Source organism: Equus caballus, chromosome 11 (assembly GCF_041296265.1).
Source record: "Equus caballus isolate H_3958 breed thoroughbred chromosome 11, TB-T2T, whole genome shotgun sequence".
Taxonomy (NCBI): domain Eukaryota; kingdom Metazoa; phylum Chordata; class Mammalia; order Perissodactyla; family Equidae; genus Equus; species Equus caballus.
The window spans coordinates 50,297,028-50,315,813 of NC_091694.1; the positions used below are offsets into that span (position 1 = coordinate 50,297,028).

Genomic DNA, 18,786 nt, shown 5'->3' on the forward strand with positions numbered 1-18,786 from the left:
GCCGGTATGTTATAATACAGAACAGTAGTCTTGACATAGATAAGACAATGAATGTGCACTGCTGTCCTTGTCACATAAAGGCAAATTGTTTCTGATTATCTTTGTGGATAGAAATTTAAAAGAAAGCATTTCCTCCGTGAATAACTGCATATTAGGTGCCAGTGAATGTGCTGAACTGCTTCAGTAATGATAATTCATCTTGGACCTTATCTACAATTGTGTCACAACTTAAGTTTTATAGTGCTCACAGTCATTCTCAAAGACCTGTCTGAATTTTGCAGTGGCCAAATAGGCAACTTAATTGGAGATGGGGCAGGAATCACCATTCCTGCATTTTCCCAAGTCTTTTTTTTTTTGAGCTTTGGTTTTTATTTTTCAATGAGATGTAATTGACGTCTAACACTGTGTTAATTTTAGGTGTACAACATAATGATTTGACATACGTATGTACTGTGAAATTATTACCACAATAAGTTTAGCTAATATCTATCATTACATGGTTGTAATTTTTTCCTTGTGATGAGAAAACTTTTAAGATCTACTCTTTTAGCAACTTTCAAATGTACAGTACAGTATTGTTAACTATAATCATCATGCTGAACATCACATCCCCAGGACTTATTTCTCTTATAACTGGAAGTGTGTACCTTTTGGCCACCTTCACCCACTTCACCCACCCACCACCCCTTGCCTCTGGCAACCATCAATGGGTTCTCTGTATCTATGAGTTCAGGTGTTTTTCAGATTCCACGTGGAAGTGAGATCATATAGTATTTGCTTTCTCTGACTTATTTCACTTAGCATAATAATATTGAGGTCCACCCATGTCACAATGGCAGGATTTCCTTCTTTCTCACAGCTGAGTAATAGTCCATTGTATATATGTATATACCACATCTTCTTTATCCATCATGTCCATCCATTGATGGACACTTAGGTTGTTTCCATGTCTTGGCTATTCCATAATGCTGCTATGAACATGGGGGTGCAGAAATAACTTCAAGATAGAGATTTTATTTCCTTCAGATATATGCCCAGAAATAGAATTGCTGGGCCATATGGTAGTTCTATTTTTAATTTTCTGAGGAATCTCTATATTGCTTTCCAGAGTGGCTGCACCAATTTACATTCCCACCAACAGCGCATAAGTGTTCCCTTTTCTCCACATCCTCACCAACACTTGTTATTTCTTGTCTGTTTCATAATAGCCATTCTAACAGGTGTGAGGTGATATCTCATTGTGGTTTTGATTTGCAGTTCCCTAATGATTAGTGATACTGAGCACCTTTTCATGTTCTTGTTGGCCATTTGTATGTCTTCCTTGGAAAACTGCTTATTCAGATCCTCTGCCCATTTTTTAATTGAATTTTTTCTATTGAGTTATGTGAGTTCTTTATATATTTTGGATAGTAACACCTTATCAAAGACAGGACTTGCAAATATTTTCTCCCATTCATAGATTGCCTTTTCATTTTGTTGATGGTTTCCTTTGCTGTGCACCTTTTTTAATTTTTTTTGAGGAAGGTTAGCCCTGAGCTAACATCTGCTGCCAATCCCCCTATTTTAGCTAAGGAACATTGGCCCTGAGCTAACGTCTGTGCCCATCTTCCTCTGTTTTATATGTGGGACGCCTGCCACAGCATGGCTTGATAAGTAATGCCTGGGTCCACACCCAGGATCCGAACCAGCAAACCCCGGGCCACCAAAGCGGAATGTGCACACTTAAGCACTGCGCCCCCGGGCTGGCCCTCCTTTGCTGTGCAGAAGCTTTAGTTTGGTGTAGTCCCACTTGCTTACTTTTTGCTTTTGTTGCCTTTGTTTTTGGTGTCAAACCTAAAAACTCATCACCAAGACTGACGTTAAGGAGCTTACCCCCTATGTTCTCTTCTGGGAGTTTTATGGTTTCGGGTCTTACATTTAAGTCTTTAACCCATTTTGAGTTTATTTTTGTGTATGGCATTAGATAGTGGTCCAATTTCGTTCTTTTGCATATGGCTGTCAAGTTCTCCCAACACTATTTACTGAAGAGGTTGTTCTTTCCCCACTGTATATTCTCAGCTCCTTTGTCATAAATTAATTGACCATATGCGCATGGGTTTATTTCTGGGATCTCTCTTCTGTCCCATTGATCGATGTGTCTGTTTTTATGCCAATACCATACTGTTTTGATTACTTTAGCTTTGTAGTATAGTTTGAAATCAGAGAGTGTGATGCTTCCAGCTTTGTTCTTCTTTTTCAAGATTGCTTTAGCTACTTGGGGTCTTTTGTGGTTCCTAAGGCTTTTAATATTATTACGTCCTTCAGGGGTGTGGTATTGCTTTGGTCTAATATCTTGGTACTTCCAAGGCCTCCCACTTGACTCTTCTTCCCACAATGTGAAGTAGACTTAACCAAGTAGTGGCTGTCATTTCAGCTGCTGTGCTGGATGTGCATCATTGCCACAGCAGATTCATAAGCCCTCGGCTGCATGGTGTGTGGCCACTGATTTGGTGAATGCATTCTTTTCCATTCCAATTAGAAAAGAGGATCAAAAATAGTTCGTATTCATGAGACAGACAATATTCGCTTATAGTTTTGCCTCAGGGCTATTTAACTCTCCCACCCTCTATCTTAATCTAGTCCAAAAAGATCTGGATCTCCTGGACATTCCGCAGACATCACGCTGATCCGTTACATGGATGACATCATGCTGATTAGAGCAAAAGGTAGCCAGTACGTTGGAGGCCTCAGTAAGGCACATGCCCTCTACAGGGTATAGGGAGATACACTCTATAAAAATTCAGGGATTAACCGCTTCAATGAAGTTGTTAGGGTTCTTGCAGTTAGGGGATTTCTGGGATATCCCCTCCAGAATAAAAGATAAATGCTGCTGTTTGCATTCCCTCCACCAGCACAAAAAAGAAAGCACAGTGCCTGGTGGGCCTCTTTGGGTTCTGGAGGCAGCACATTCTGCACCTAGGAATATCATTCTGGCCCATATACCAGGTGACACAGGAGACTGCCAGCTTTGAATGGGATCCAGCGCAGGAACAGGCACTGCAGCAGGTCAAGGTTGCAATGCAGTCAGCCCTGCTGTTTGGGCCGTATAACCCACAGACTCTAGGTTGTGGAGGTGGCAGATGCAGAACAGAGCTTACGGAAAGCTCCAGGAGGAGAATCACAGCAGAAGCCTCTGGGATTCTGGAGTAAGACCACGCCATGGGCAGCAGAGAATTAGATGCCCCTTGAGAAATAGTTCTTCACATGTTACTGGACCCTGGAAGAGATGGACAATGGATAGCAACAGTCCATTATCAGATGGAAATTGAATCAAGCCTAAGCAGGACCAGATCAAAGGGTACCAGTGGGCTATATGAGCAAGTGGCCCACACCCACATATCACCCATCAAGTTTGCGTCAGTCCCCTTCCCTACTTTTCATTTGAAGGAAGAGAAAAGGCCCAAGCTTGGTTTATGGATGCATCAGCTTGATGCTTAGGTACAAGCTGAAAATGGACAGTGGCTGTGTTACAGCTGCATTGAGGGGTGGTTCTAAGAGACAGTTGAGAAGGAAAATCTTCCCAATGGACATAGCTATAAGCAGTGCAACTGGTCATTCACTTCGTGTGTAAAGGCCTGAGGTAAGAAAATTTACAGATCCTTGGGCAGTAGCCAATGGCCTGACTATCTGGTTGGAGGTCTGGATGGAAAAGACTTGAAGATCAGAGACAAGGAGATATGGGGTAGAGGCATGTGGATGAACATACTGGAATGAGCACAAAGTATATCACATCCTAATGCCTACTAAAAAGCATCATCAGGGAAGAGGTACTGGACAACCAAGTAGACAAAATGCCTCATCCAGTTGCCTTTAGCCAGCCTTCATCATTGGCCACCCCAGAATTGGCAAGATAGGCACAGGAACAGAGTGGCTACATAAGGGTCAAACATAATGACTCCCATTTCCCAAGGCTGATCTAGCTACTGGTACATCTGAAAATCCGACTTGTCAGAAACAGAAACCAATATTCAGCCCCCAATATGGTCCAATATCTCAAGAAAAACAACTAGAAATCAAAGGATAAAATCTTTATGACCTTAGATTCAGCAAAGATTTCTTAGATATGACACCAAAAGCATAATCTATGAAAGAAAAAGACATAAATTGGACTTTATCAAAATAAAAACTTTCATTCTGGATAAATCAATTGTGTAATCAAGATCAAGCATGGAACGTCATATTTGAGAGAGTGATTCTTATTTGATCAGATATGATAAACCCACTGTGAAGGGTCAAGAGTGGGGCTTCCTATGTGGACCCAATGCCCACAAAGTTTTCCCAGACCTTGGTAGTTGCTTAACACCACGTGGATCTAGACTCACTGACCACACTGCAGGAGGTTTAATATGTGTTTATTACCACTTTGTGCTGCACCTAGATAAATGAATCAGGACAAATGCCAGCCTTTTTTAGTGGTCAAGAAAAACGTTTCAAGTTATTTATGATCACAACAAGGGACTTTTTAGAAAAAAATATCCAAAACTTAAAGATAGGCAAAACAGCAAATGCATGTCTTTAATTGTTATACTAAAATATTGTCTAGGAGACTTACTGGAGAATTATCTTTTTTCTTTCTTTTCTTTTCTTTTTTTTGTTTTTGGTGAGGAAGAGTGGCCCTGAGCTAACATCCATGGTAATCGTCCTCTATTTTGTATGTGGGATGCTGCCACAACATGGCTTGATGAGCAGTGCATAGATTTGCAGTGGGGATCCAAACCCGCAAACCCCGGGCCTCCAAAGCAGAGCACATGAACTTAACCACTACACCACTGGGCCGGCCCCAAGAATTATCTAACTGTTGAGGGAAGTATATCTTTGTTTGATTTACTATGTAATGTTGGGTAGTATATTTTAAAACTCTGTAGAAAAGCTGATAGCAAGGAAATGATTCTTCTCCAATAGCAATACAAATGAATTCTGTCTGGTAGAAGAAAATACCCAAAGATTTCTGTTTTATTGTCCTGTAGGGCAAATAAGTTTTGCGTATAATTTAGCAATCTTATCCCAGCAATCTTTCTTCCCGTTACTATCAATATTTCTGTCTCCTTATACTCCTCTTAACTAGCTTTGCCATCCTATTGACTCCCTCATTAATGAGTTAAATAATTAACTAATTAAATAATTTTAAGTGACTTCAATTAGAAAATTGAATATTTGCAGGAAAATACAAAATAAAATGTGGAGAAGAAAAGACATAATTTTCTCTAATTGTTGATGTTATGGTTGACACCTTAAAAATCCAAGAAGCATTTCACCATAAGAATCTAAGTCCCCATGATCAAATTGGTTTAATTGTTTTGGCTTAAATGCTGCCATATGTCTTTTCTCTAATTTGATCAATGTGGAATATAATATAAGCGTTTAAGATTTGAAAAAAATTATTCAACTAAATTGGATTATAATTATGAAAAAACTTTTTTATGTCGAAAGTGATTCAATTTTTATGGTGTGTCAACATAACCATAATTTTCAAGATCCCTAGTTAACATTAAGACCTTAATCAAACTAATTAGTAGACAATATTTGGATACCTGGATAATTTCTAAATAAGATAAAATATAAAAACATTGATCACCAAACATTGTTTATATATATATATATATATATATATATATATATATATATATATAAACAGTACATATATATATATATACTTTTTTTTGTTATTTGTATCAGTTGTACAGGAATTGTATCTTTAGGCTCTTAGAAGAAAATTCTCCATGGGTCTCCCGCGTTTGTGCACATCTTGTGTGCAGAGACGCTGTCTGTGTTCAAGACTGTCTTTTCAAGAGTATTTGTATAGCAAACAGCCTTGGAAAATAGAAATAGTGTCTGCCTCCAGAGCAAAGAGTGAATTTGTTTACTGTCTAGTATAATAAAAATAAGATCTCCCTCCAGGGCAAAGGACAGGCAAGCTAACTGCCTAGGATAACAGATTCAAGTTCCCTAGCCATGAGCTTTGTTGGATTTCTAGATCCTGGTGTGTGACAAACAGTCCTCAATTACCTACCTCCAAGACTCGTGTGTGAAAGAGGAATTTATTACCTTGATTAACAGCTACAATTAATCAAAGTGCTTGAGTCTATGCTGAAAGAATGTTGGCAAAGAAATAAGAATATCTACGCAAGGAAGTATGTGATATTTTTATTTACTGAGGAAAAAGAAAGCAGTTTTTTCCCTAATGTGTTCTGTTGTTCTAAATTTTGAAGGCTGAGGGTGAATGACAAAGCCTGGATGGATATAGAAAGCTGTAGAAGGTTTGCAGAAATGAAATGTGTTTTCCTTGGACTATATATAATACCTGTGAAAAAAAGAAGGAATGAAATGTATTAAAACTCTGGCAACATTGCTCTAATTTTGATGAGTTTATTAACATTTTTTTTAAAGCTTGAGAATCCTTTCCTGCCAATTATTACGTTAATGCAAGACTAAAATTGTGTTCTCTCTGTTAAAATAATAAATTGGTTTTGGAGTGTTCAGTCTGCTCTAAACCAGAAATATTAAAAGTTATTCTTTATCACTTATAAAGTCTGCCCAGAGAGAATAGATTCTGTATCTTATCATAATAACTTTTTGTGCTTTATTCTGAATTTGTTACATCCTTGATTATTGCAACAAACTAGCAAAAGTTCCTCACTGCTGACAGTGTTAAGATTTCTTACAATTGTGTTACTTTCTACTGTTTTTATTTTTTAAATATTGTACTGTCACTCTTATACAAGCTACAATGCTTCTTTCTGGCATTCATGCTACTGTCCTAATCAAATGATCAATTTCTCTGATAACTTTTAGTTTTGCCTTTTCAAGATCAGACCCTAAATTCAGAAAAATAAAATTTTGAAGATGTCTCTTACCCTAAACTAGTTTTAGGGGTTCCCAGAAGACCATTGGACAACAACAAAGATTTTTTTTCTTTTACTTTAGAGGAAAAGGAATGCTAAAAAAAAAAAAAAAAAAAAAAAAAGAGGCCTATTTTGTGTACTCCATATTCTTAATTATCTCAACACTATTTTGAGAGCTGTCCAATCAAAAGAGGAATTCAGCTTCCCTAGGTTAATTACGTATTGACAAGATGCTAATAATATAAACACGTTTCAGAGATGGTACACTCTACACAATAGATTGGAAAGTGCTGGAGATGTGTCAATGCCCTCCTTGTCCATAAAATGTTCTTACTTTTTGGGAAACATCCCTCAAATCCTCACAAAATAGTTCTGTACTACTCTTCAATAGATAACATTACCCTTCTCCATTATGATATTGCTGGTTATCAAAATAAATGAGCTGTACCATTCAACCTTATCAATATGTAAGGTTTCTCTTTCTTTCCATGCTTGCCTACAGCCCCTGTTATAAGCTATGTGAAAAAAAAACATTATCTTCAACAAAGCCTGGTGAAAGGCATATACCAAGTATTTTTAAATACTATTATTTCAAGAAACAGACTTATGAATATGAGCTTCTGAGCAGATATTGCTTAGACAACTGTCAGTTCTATCATCAGACTGAGTCAGGATTTCCAGCACTATTCTAGTCCAGATGCAGAGAACTTCATGAAACCTGAGTGTTGACCCGACATCCAGCAACAAGAATTCTGTAGGACCGCACACGCTGATGAGGGAATAAACTTGCAGTGACTGGTTTGCAATATTATTGGTATTGTTTTAATATTCTATTTTTGACAGTTTTATAATAAAGCCCTTTTTCTTTTCACCGTGCTCTCTAATTTAGTAAAATCTTTAAACATTTATGTTCTCACTGATCTGTCAGTGTTCAGGGGAAAATACTCTTACTAAATCTCTTTACTTTTAACGGCAATGTAATTATTTGCGTAGATTCAATGAGATTATGCCCTGCTTTTTACCAGGATATAGTTTGAAAATTCACTCGTGCCACAAAATTCTTTGAGTTTTCTGGAGTATCACATTTGAAAATGTATGTTATTTAATCAGATATTTTAAGTCCATCATTAAGGATCAAGGTGTTTACAAAGCCCACCTAGGAAGTCAATCTGGTACCTGTTCCACGAAAAGAAGACCATTTCCTGATGGACCAGGAACCTTAGCAGATTTGGAGGACCTTGGGAAAGTAGAATTCCCCCACATTTATAGGTACAACAGGCAAAGCTGATGGAAATAAATTTCTTTGTTTTGGTTTCATAACCTTAGAATAGAAGAGCAGTAATTTGTTTTGAATCTCTGAACTGATAGAGGCTATTGAAATTAAATAAAATTTAATTTAAATTAAATATATGTAAGTAGAATATACATGAATGAATCAGAGCAAAACACAAGGAGACAAGGATGGGTTGATTGGTTGGTTAGTTGGTTGGTTTTGGTGATGAAGAACAATCACTGTAAATTCTTTATCCTCACAAAGTGGGGCTGATAAGAAAACCTTGGAGAAGACCAGAAAGATGGCTGCATATCCTTTTCAGTTGTCCTGCTGGACATTGTCTCACAGGCCCACCCAAGGATTATCTAATTCTGTAAGGACGTGTACCTTCATTTGACTTACTATTTATTCTTGAATGGGATATTTTTTTTTAATTCTAAAGGAAAACATTTAGCCAAGCAAATGATTCTTGTCTGACAGCAAATGCAAGTGGATTTTGTCCAATAGACAACAAGTGATTTCTACATAATAGAACAGAGAACCATAAATGTTCGATTTTGTTGGCTGTAGGACATTGACTGGTTTTGCCTCTAATTTAGCGCTCTTGTTCCTGCATCCTTTATTTTGATAACTAAAAATACTTGTGTCTCAGGGGCCGGCTGAGTGTTACAGTGGTTAAGTTCGCGTGCTCTGCTTCAGTGCCCTGGGGTTTTCAGGTTCGGATCCCAGGTGCAGACTGAGCACTGCTTGTCAAGCCACACTGTGTTGGTGTCCCACATAAAGTAGAAGAAGGTCAGCATGGATGTTAGCTAAGCGACAATCTTCCTCAAGCAAAAAGAGAAGGATTGGCAACAGATGTTAGCTCAAGCCGAATCTAAAAAAAAAAAAAAAAAAAAATCCTTGTGTCTCTCCTATACACCTCTGAACAAGCTTTACTGTTCTACTGGTTCCCTCATCAATGAGTTACATAAATCTTAAACTCACTGTGAAAAGCACAGTGCATAAGGTAGAAAATTAAAGGAGAAAGATACGAAATAATAATACCCAGGAGATAATATTTGGAGCACTAAATTGAGGTATCTTTTCCCCCATCATCAAATCTCTGAGTACCTACTACCCTTCCCCACCTTGCAGGCAGCAGTGATGGTCTCTCTGATGGTGGGCCCCATGCTATGCTCACTAGCGCCCACTGCCCACTTTAAACAGCCAACGAGAGCACCTGTACCCTGAGGGGCACAGCCTAAGCAGTGGCATCTACTCCTGGTGTGTTGGCTCCCCATCACTTGACGACATCACGTGTCCAGGCTGGAAAGCTTCCCTGATATTCTTCCTTCTCTTTACAAACCCTCAGCCCAACTCTAACCACAGATAACTGACTGGATTCTGTCATGGTGCCAGTGACAGACCTGGGGCCACCTGAGGACTCGTGGACATGTGCACTCGGCTGCACTGGGTTCCAATATTTGGTGCCCACAGAACCAGCCACATGTCACTGCTCTCTTCTGGGATCTCTTGCACATGGGGCAGTGCCCTCCTGACCCCATCAGTTTTGGGTCCCCTCTGAGCACTTCCACCCAAGACCTTTCTCTGCTCCAGCCTGATGATTTTCATGTGATGCTGGTGGACAGGGAGAAGTAAAAGGGTGCTGCCTCCTGGGGGCTAAATTTTGTCCTTCTCATACCTTCCTTCTGACACTGTCCTCTTTATTTTTGATTAGCACTAATTGATTCCCTCCTATATGCCAGGCAGTGGTCTGGATGCAAATAATGCAGCAATGAACAGGTCCTGCCCTCTATTAATAAGCACTCTCAGCTATGGGCTGCTTCCTTATAACTGAGATGCTTCCCCTGGTATGCTCGATTGATTGAAAAAATAGCAATCTCCACCACTCCCTATATCCATCCTCTACACAATGGGACTTTTTAGTTCCTCCCATCCAAAGGTGGATTTTATTTCCCCACTCCTCGAATCTCGGATGCCTTCTGACCTACTTGAGCCAATAGGATGCAGCAGAAATGGTGCTTCAGTTCCAAAACTAAGACTCCAGAGTCCTTGCATGTTTCCAGTTACTCTCTTGGAACCCTGCCCTGACACCATGGGAACAAGCCCAGGCTAGCCTAGTATGGCCCAGTCATCCCCGTTGTCCCAGCCCATAGCCAGCCATGGGAGGGAGACCATCCTAGACCAGCCAGCTCCCAGCCAACACCCCCAGCTGACCACAAATGCATGAATGAGCCCAGCTAAGATGAACCAGGCCCGGCCAGACCAAAAAAGCACCCAGCTGACTTAGAGACTCATGAGCTACAATCAATACTTATTGTTTTAAGCCTCTAAACTTTGGGATGGTTTGTTACACAGCAATAGCTAACAAATACATTTGTGGATCTTATCTACTTTTCCCAATGACTCTGGGAGCTTCAAAGAAATTAAGGAGTTGCCTTTCCTTATCACACTAAGTTTATAAGCTTCTAAGAGACAGAAAAGGGTCCCAACCTACGTCATAGTGGTTAAGTTCAGCAAACTCTGCTTCAACAGCCTGGCTTCAGGGGTTTGGATCCTAGGTGTGGACCTACACCACTCGTGGCAGCAACTCACATATAAAAAGTGGAGTAAGTTTGACACAGATGTTAGCTCAGGGTTAATCTTCCTCAAGCAAAAAAGAAAAAAAGAAAAGAGGAAGATTGGCAACAGAGGTTGAGAGCTAATCTTCCTCAGGAAAAAAAAAGACAGAAAAGATTTGAACTCAAATCTATATGAAAAGAAAATGCTCTTTTCACAATAACATAGCACTTTCCAAGGCCTCACCTACCTTCATCATTCTGCCATTTCAAGGTTGCTAAAAATCAGGCAACACAAAATACATAAGCTTTCACAAAAGAGTACATACTGTGTGATTTCATTTATGTGAAATTCTAGAATAGGCAAAACTAATTTGTCATGAAAGAAAGCAGATAATTAGCTACCTGGGGGCCAAGGGCAGGGACCACAGAGGGGCAAAGGGAAGCTTTGGGGTGATGAAAGTGTCCTGTGTCTTGATTGTAGAGGTACGTGCCTCGATATTCATGTTTGTCAAAAGTCATCTCTACTCTAAATGGGCACATTTTATTGTGAAAGAATTATACCCAAATAAAGTTGATTTTTAAGGTTAAAAAACCTTAGAACATGGAGAAAAGCGAACCCATGTGCACTGTTGGTGGGAATGTAATTGGTGAGGCCACAATGGAAAACAGTATGGAAGTTCCTCAGAAAATTAAAAATAGAACTACCATGTGATCCAGCAATCCCACTTCTGGGTTTATACTCATCGGAAATGAAAAGAGGAGATTCAAGAGATATCTGCAACCCCAGGTTCCCTGCAGCCTTGTTCAGAACAGCCAAGATATTGAGACCACCTGTGTCCATCAACAGATGACTGGGTGAAGGAGATGTGGGGCACATACGTACAATGGAATGCTATTCAGCCGTGAGAAAGAAGGAAATCTTGCCTGTTGCAACAACATGATGGAGCTTGAGGGCATTAAGGTAAGTGAGATGAGCCAGAGAGACAAAAACAATAGTGCATGGTATCCCTTATACATGGAATCGAAAATAAATTAATAAATAAGGCAAAGTGGGTGAAACAGAGAGTAGAAAAGTGGTGGCCAGGGGCTGGGGGGAGGGGAAATGGGGAGAGGTTGGTCAAAGGGCACAAACTTTCAGCAATGAGATGAACAAGGTCTGAGGATCGAACGTATCACATGGTGACTACAGTTGATAACACTGTATTGAATAACTGAAATTTACGAAGAGAGTAGAACTTAAATGTCCTCACCAAAAAGAAAACAAAGATAACTAGGTGAGGTGATGGCTGTGTTAACTACCGAGATGGGGGGAGTCTTTTCACAATGTATCTATCAATGTGTGTATCAATGTATATGTCAAATCACCACAAAGTAAGCCTTAAACATCTTACGATTTTCTATGTCAATAATGCCTCAACGAAGCTGAAATTTTTAAAAAAAAACCTTAGGACCTTTATATAGTCTTTTGACAGTTGAGGAGAATACAATTCAGGCTGAGGGCAGTGCTCCCATCTCACAGGGCTTGTTCCTCTCCCACAGAGGTCTCGTTAGGCATCTCTGGAGAAGGGCCCCTCTCCCCTGATCCCATTTCTAAATGCAGCTGGGTGGTGTACAGGAAGCAGCTCTGAGACTCAACTAGCTGGCCCTGTCCATCTTGGTCTCACAGACCCACTGGAGGGGCGCCTGGCAGACAATGTCATTCCATTGGCCATTGGAGTGGAAGTGGGCACAGTCCTCGCCTCCGCCCAGCCCATGTCCGTCCCAGTCATCTGGCTGGCCTGGACTCCAGTTCCTGAGGGGAGAGGACAACAGCAACTAGAAAGGTCAGGTGGCACAGAATCTAAGTCTGAGAAGGGGGTGTGGGTCAGATCTGAGGAGCAGAGCTGAAGGAGGAGGTAGGACACGGAAAGCCAGGGTGTACTCACTGGAAGTTGGTCTTGTAGTCTGTCCCATCCACCCATTTCCAGACTCCTTCAGGATCACTGAGCCCCATCCAGGTGAATGAGGAGCCTGTATGTTCCTGGACAAAATCCTGGGACAATGAAGGGCAATGGTGACTTCTCCCCATCTCCTTGGACTAGCAGTTCTAACCTTTACCTGTTCGTTAAAGCAGTTGAGGAGATTTGGGACGTTTATGAAAGTGCCCAGGCCCATTGGGTCTCTGAGGGTGGGGCTCAGAGGGCAGTGGTTTTAAAGTTCCCCAGGTGACTGCAAGGTGGGGCCAAGTGTGGGAACCATTTCCTTAAAGGGGACACGTGTTGGGAGCTGAGCACCAGGGGCCCTCACCTGCTCCTCTCTGGAGTTGATGACCACGAGGTGGGCGTTCTGCAGCTGGCACTGCTTCTCAGCCTCGGGCCAGGGCTTCTTCGAGCGAGAGAACCAGTAGCAGCTGCCTTCATGCTCCAGCCAGTTAAGGGGGCAGCAGGCCCTGGCAGAGCCTAGGGGGCCGGGAGAGGTGGGGGGTGCTGAGTTGCTGCCCAGTGGGACTGTGGCAGCAAAGGAGTCAGGCACACCCCCAACACCCCTCACCATTGCTCTTGAGGGCAGCCGCCTGGCAAGTCAGGGCTGTCAGGTCTTTGGCCAGCTGCTGGACTAGGAGGCGTATTTCAGCATAATCTGGGACACACACAGGGGGGCAGTGGGGACAGTGCCCTGGGTGTGGACTCTGCTCCCTGAGTCCAGGAGGCCAGATTTCACTGCACGGGCCCCGCCTCGGAACCTCCCTGCCCTCCCCACGCGGCATGCCCAGGTGATGGGAGCAGGGGCCTGACCTGCTTTGAGTGTCTGCTGCTCCTCCTCCAGCTTCTTCTCCAGGGAAAACACCTTGTCGTTCATGCTACGGGCTGGACGGGAGGGCGCTCAGCACCTCGAGGGGCTCCCCCACCTTGTCCTGGGGCCAGCCCTGCCCTCCCACACACTCCTGCAGAGTCTCACCTGCTTGCAGTTCCTGCCTGAGATTCCCCACCCCTGCTTTCAGAGGTGTTATCGTCTTTTGCAAACTGTCGCCTGGAGGACATGGGGACTCAGTGCTGCAGAGTCAGCTCGCACCCCCTCCTCCACCACACCCCACCCCAGTCCAGAGCCCCTTCCACACCAGCCTCACCCTGGGATATCAGGGCCTTGACCTGAAGCTCAGTTTGTGATGTGGAGTTGTTCAGGGTCACCAGGTCCCTCTGAAACGTGGAATCTGACGAGGCGAATGGGACAATCAGGGTGAAGATTATCAGGCCCCCTCTGTGCAACACTGAGCAGGCACTTGACACACACTGTCTCCTTGGTTCCTCACAACAAGCCCCACAAAGGGACAGATACTGTTGTTCTCCAGTATTGCCGATGGGCAAACCAAGGACTAGAGAGGTTCCGTAATCTGACCACATCACCCAGCTAATAAGTGACAGAGCCAGCAGCCAGCCTTATCCATCTCTAACTCCGTCCCTGCCCCCACCAATGCAGCCCTTATTTCTCTCTTCCCTGCCCACCCTGTGACCCTCACTTTGGAATCCGATCACACAGACGCCGACCAGCAGCATGAGGCTGAGGCCCAGGGAGAGCAGCAGGAGGCGGGAGCTGGAACAGAGTGTCTGCAGGAAGGGAGGAAGGAGGGGAGGCAGCCCTGCAAGAGGAGAGAGGGCGTCAGGACAAGGAGGGTCCCAGAGAGACCCAGAGAGACAGGGGAGGAGGAGAGGGCCTCAGAGCCTGTCAGGGATCAAGACTGGCACCTTAATGCTCAGCCTGAAAGGGGGCTGCACAAGGAGGATTGTGGGATGGGGTATGCCCAGGCATCTGACCCAGCATGGACCAGCACAAGTACCCAGCCACACAGGCCCCTCATACCACTGGGGACAAATGTACACAAGGAAACATGGTCTCAAGATAATGGTGATGTGTAAAGTCCTATCATCAGAGCTGGCAGAGGTGGCAGGAGGACCCAGCAAGTTTGGGGCTGCCAGGCCCACAGCACCTCACGCTCATCTCTACTACCTGGGTAGCAAATGGCCTTCCCTTCCAAACCCAATCACTCATTCCCACACCAGGGCCAACCCAGAGCACAGAAGCCAGGCCCGCTGTGGTCTTCCCTGTGCTTGTCTTGCTGAGGACCCTGAATCCTCTTCATACTGTGGCTTCCGGTGGCTGGGGCCCCACCACCTCAGATTTGGGGACCCAACAGTGCACATGGTAGAGGCACAGACATCACATCACAGCAGAAATCCTTCTAAACGTATTAAGGAGGTATTTTAGGAGAGACCATTTCTCCTTTCCTCTTACCAATTCTAAGCCCCGGGCTTTGGTTCTCACTCTCCGAGTGCTGAAAGTTTTCATAATTCACTGGCATGCTGGCACCAACACGACCACCGAGGCTGTCAGAGCTGAAATGGAGGCAGGGCCAGTGGCCAGGCTGGGGCAGGAGCTGGGGCAAAGGGGCAGGCTGGGACTACGTTGGAGCTGAGGTCAGGGCCAGAGCTGAGGTAAGAGATGGGCTTGGGCTTGAGAAGGAGTCCAGGGTCAGGGCCTGCAATGGGAAGGGGCCTGGCCTTGCAGCTGAGGTTGAAGGTGGGGTCAGGAGCAGGCCTTGGGCTGGGGTTGGGTTGATCTTGGGATTAAGGCGGAGGGAAGGTTGGAGCTAAATATATCGCTAGGACAGGGCCTAACAGCGGGGCTGCAGGGCAGGTTGTGTGTCTTCCTAGGATTGGGGTCAGTACTCCTGTGGGAGCCACGGATGGAGCTGGGCCTAAGCTTGGTGCTGAAGTTGGGAATACAATGTGACTGAAAGTAAACCTTGTGTTGAGGCTGGAGTTAAAATTGAAATTTACTCTGGGGTTGAAGCTGTGGTTGGGTTTAAAGAAGGGGCTAGGATTTGCATGGGGGTGGGGCTGCGTCTGGGGCTATTGCTGAGGACAGGGCTGGAACTGGGCTAGACATGGGGCTGAGTTTGAGTCTCAGTTTGTGACTGAGGTTTGGCTGCCATACTTGATTCTGAATCCAGGGGAGGGAAGAGAATAAGATCCTCGCTTGGTCATTATCCGCATGCTGCCCCTTTCTATTTTTCCCATTCAGTCCCACCTAGGACCCACAGTCCCCCTCCTGGCTTTCTCTAACATCCTCCCTGTCCCCTTGGTCTCAACTGTGTCCCCAGCCCCGTTACCTGTGGAAAGCCTGCAGGCTGGGATCCTTGGGTTCTTGGTTCAATGATGACCAGAGCTGGAAAAAACTAAATCCTGGAGAGTTGGGGGTAGAGGTGGCCAAAGGATGAGTCACATATGTGAGCAGAGTCCTGCTGGTCTTCGTGTCTGAAAGCCCAGGGGTCTATGAGCTGGGATCTTCTGTTTCCTCGACTTGGGGAAGTCAATAATAAGGAGAAGGAATTAAAATCGGAACACGGGCAGCGATTGTGTGTGTGGAGGAGTTGGACGTGCGGCCAGCTTGGCTCTCCTCCTCCAGAGTGTGTCTACTCCTTTCTGCTTCTTTTAAGTTCCCCTGACTTCCTCAATTTTACCATTTGGGAGAGGGGAGTCAGACCAGAAGGGACCAGAAGGAAACCCAATGTGTTGTTTCTCCTTTGGCCCTCACTCCCTTTCACTTCCTGCCTCAGGATTTCCCAGAATTTTTGGTGTCAAATCATTGCACACTGAAATCCAGAGCAGCCCATTTCTCTGGTCTTGCTCCATCTTGACCCAAGTTCCTGGCATCTGAGCTTCCTCTGGGTCTCAGCCATTAAGCTTCCCAGCTTGGCCGAGCTCCCTCACCCAACCCAGGAGGGAAGAGGATGATGGAGAGTAGGATTCCCGGTCTGAACGGAAGAGGAGGAGCCATGCAAAGGAGGAAAATTTGTGGAGCATCGAATCTGTGACGGAGACTGCACAGATATTGACCACACTCTAACCATTCACTCCCATGAGAAACTCAGGAGGCATTTTGGGTGATGGACTCAGGCTCAGGGCCACTGTGTCACTTGCCCAAGATCACACACCTGGTAAGAGAAAGAGCCCGAATTCCAGCCCAGTGCTGCCCACCACCCTAGCCTGGCCTGACTCTCTCCCCGTGCACTGTCTTCACGAAAGGGATTCGATTCAATCCAGTAAACCCTGGAAATCCCCCTAAGGGGGCTGCCCTGAATTCCTACACACATCCTTTTTCTAGGAGGAAACTTTGTGTCTTAAAGGGGGAAGAAGGAGAGCAAACACGTTTTAGATTACATTTTCTAATTAAATGGGATTGTCTTCTGCTACTTACTTTTTTCATTCAGTTAATGCATCAGGAACATTTCTTCACATCAGTTCATAAAATGTCCTTTATTCGTTTCCTATCTTTATCTCATTCCATGCGTGCCATAATTTACCTAAGTATTTCCCTATTGATAGACATTTAGGTTGTTTCCAGTTTTGTTTTGCTTGCTGTCATTTATGTTGATTAGCATTTGTCACAGGCTGGGTTTTTGGAAGCCAACACTTAGACTGTATTTTGGGGGCAAGCTATGTATGAGGGACCAGCCCCTGCTAAGGAAGGGGGAAGAAGGAGGAGAGGGCAGAGGGAGAAGTTAAACAGCGGTGGAGACCTCACAGAGCTTCAGCCAGTCCACCAGGGGGTTCTGGGAGTTCAAACAGCATAGCCTGTGGGAGCTGTCCAGCACGAGGCTGAACCAGGCCTTTATCACCCACCGTGGCTCAGTCACCAGATGCCGGCCACCCCAGCAGGGGCAGAACCTCAGGGGACGTGGCTGTCTGCACAGGTCACATTCCCCACAGCGGGGCACCAAGTCCTTCCTGAAAAGGGGATTCTGGGTAGCTCATCACTGCGTCTACCTCAGTATTGCATCGGATTGATACATTAATTTCGGAATAATCAACACTTTTGCATGTTAAATCTTTCCCACAGAGAACATGGTGTGCATCTCCATTTACCCAGCAGAACAAAATTAAAAGCAAAAGTTACGTAGGACCACATAAACTGATGGGGGAAATAAACCTGCTGTAACGGGTTTGCAATATTATTGGTGTTGCTTTAATATTCTATTTTTGACAGTTTTATAATAAATCCCTTTCTCGTTCCTCTCCAGTCTTTAATCCAGTAAAATATCCTTTCAATATTTATGTTCTCACTGATCCTTAAATATTCAGGGGAAAATACACTTACTAAATCTTTTTACTTTTAACGGCAATGGGATTCTTTGCATACACTCGATGAGATTATGCCCTGCTTTTTACCAGAATGTAGTTTGAAAATTCAATCGTGCCATAAAATTCTTTGAGTTTGCTGAAGTCTCACATCACAAAATACATGTTATTCAGTCACGAATTTTAAGTCCATCATTAAGGACAAAGGTGCCTACAAAGCACACCTAGGAAGGCAGTCTGGTACCTGTTCCCTGGAAAAGAGACCATTTCCTGATGGACCAGAAACTTTAGCAGATTTGGAGGACCTTGGGAAAGTAGACTTCACCCACATTTACAGGTACCACAGGCAAAAGCTGCTGGAAATAAATTCCTCGGTGTGCTTTTATAGCCTTAGTATAGAAGACCTGTAATCTTTCTTAAATCTCTGAAGTGATAGAGTCCTTGAAATAAAATACATGTAAATAGAATACACATGAATGAATCAGAGCAAAACACAAGGAGACAAGGATGGGTGGGTTGGTTGGTTTGTTGGTTAGTTGGTTGGTTTTGGTGATGAAGAACAATCGTTGTAAGTTCTTTATCCTCACAAAGTGGGGCTGATAAGAAAACCTTGGAGAAGAACAAAAAGATTGATACCAACCCTCATATCAGTTTCCCACATTAAACCCAGCATATATGGGGTGAAAACCAAAACACTCATTCCCTGCTTAATCTCTGCCTTCCTGGCTCCACAATCCACTATCCCGCATGGAGACAGACACCATCAAGGACAAGCACCTGGGTTCATTATCTCCTCCCCGCAAAGAGATACAGGCTGGTGGGAAAGTTGCTGACCAGCAAGGTCACAGGCTCCCTCCTCTCTGCACATAGTCTCAAGGCCAAAGACAGGCTGGTGGGAAAGCTCCGACCAGCAAGGCCATATTCTCCCCCTCCGCTACCTAAAACCCGAAATAAAACCC

General features: G+C 43.8%; 1 protein-coding gene across 6 annotated transcripts; it reads right to left on the reverse strand.

Moving 5' to 3' along the window:
• Positions 1-345: 345 nt before the first annotated feature.
• LOC100072933 (C-type lectin domain family 10 member A-like) lies at positions 346-18,707 on the reverse strand. 6 transcript variants are annotated; one of them, XM_070228096.1, is made up of 11 exons: positions 15,859-18,707; positions 14,982-15,082; positions 14,209-14,328; positions 13,819-13,902; positions 13,650-13,721; positions 13,487-13,558; positions 13,245-13,331; positions 13,002-13,153; positions 12,641-12,747; positions 12,384-12,507; positions 8,256-9,028 (listed from the first exon to the last, which is right to left on the reverse strand). In XM_070228096.1, the coding sequence occupies exons 2-11, from the start codon at positions 15,046-15,048 to the stop codon at positions 8,981-8,983; spliced, it is 933 nt and encodes a 310-aa protein (XP_070084197.1). In that variant the 5' UTR covers positions 15,049-15,082; positions 15,859-18,707; the 3' UTR covers positions 8,256-8,980. The 6 variants fall into 6 exon arrangements, with proteins under 6 accessions (XP_023509162.2, XP_070084197.1, XP_023509161.2 ...); XM_014737998.3 differs by lacking the exon at positions 8,256-9,028 and having other exon boundaries at positions 12,139-12,507; XM_070228095.1 differs by lacking the exons at positions 14,209-14,328; positions 14,982-15,082; positions 15,859-18,707 and having other exon boundaries at positions 8,578-9,028; positions 13,819-14,158.
• Between the last annotated feature and the right edge of the window lie 79 nt (positions 18,708-18,786).

Coding starts and splice junctions, on each gene's coding strand:
- LOC100072933 (XM_070228095.1), bottom strand. CDS start 14,092: ATGTGGTCAGATTACGGAACCTCTCTAGTCCTTGGTTTGCCCATCGGC. Junction 13,722..13,818: donor CAAGGCCCTGATATCCCAGG/GTGAGGCTGGTG, acceptor CATGTCCTCCAG/GCGACAGTTTGCAAAAGACG. Junction 13,154..13,244: donor GGCTGCCCTCAAGAGCAATG/GTGAGGGGTGTT, acceptor CCGGCCCCCTAG/GCTCTGCCAGGGCCTGCTGC.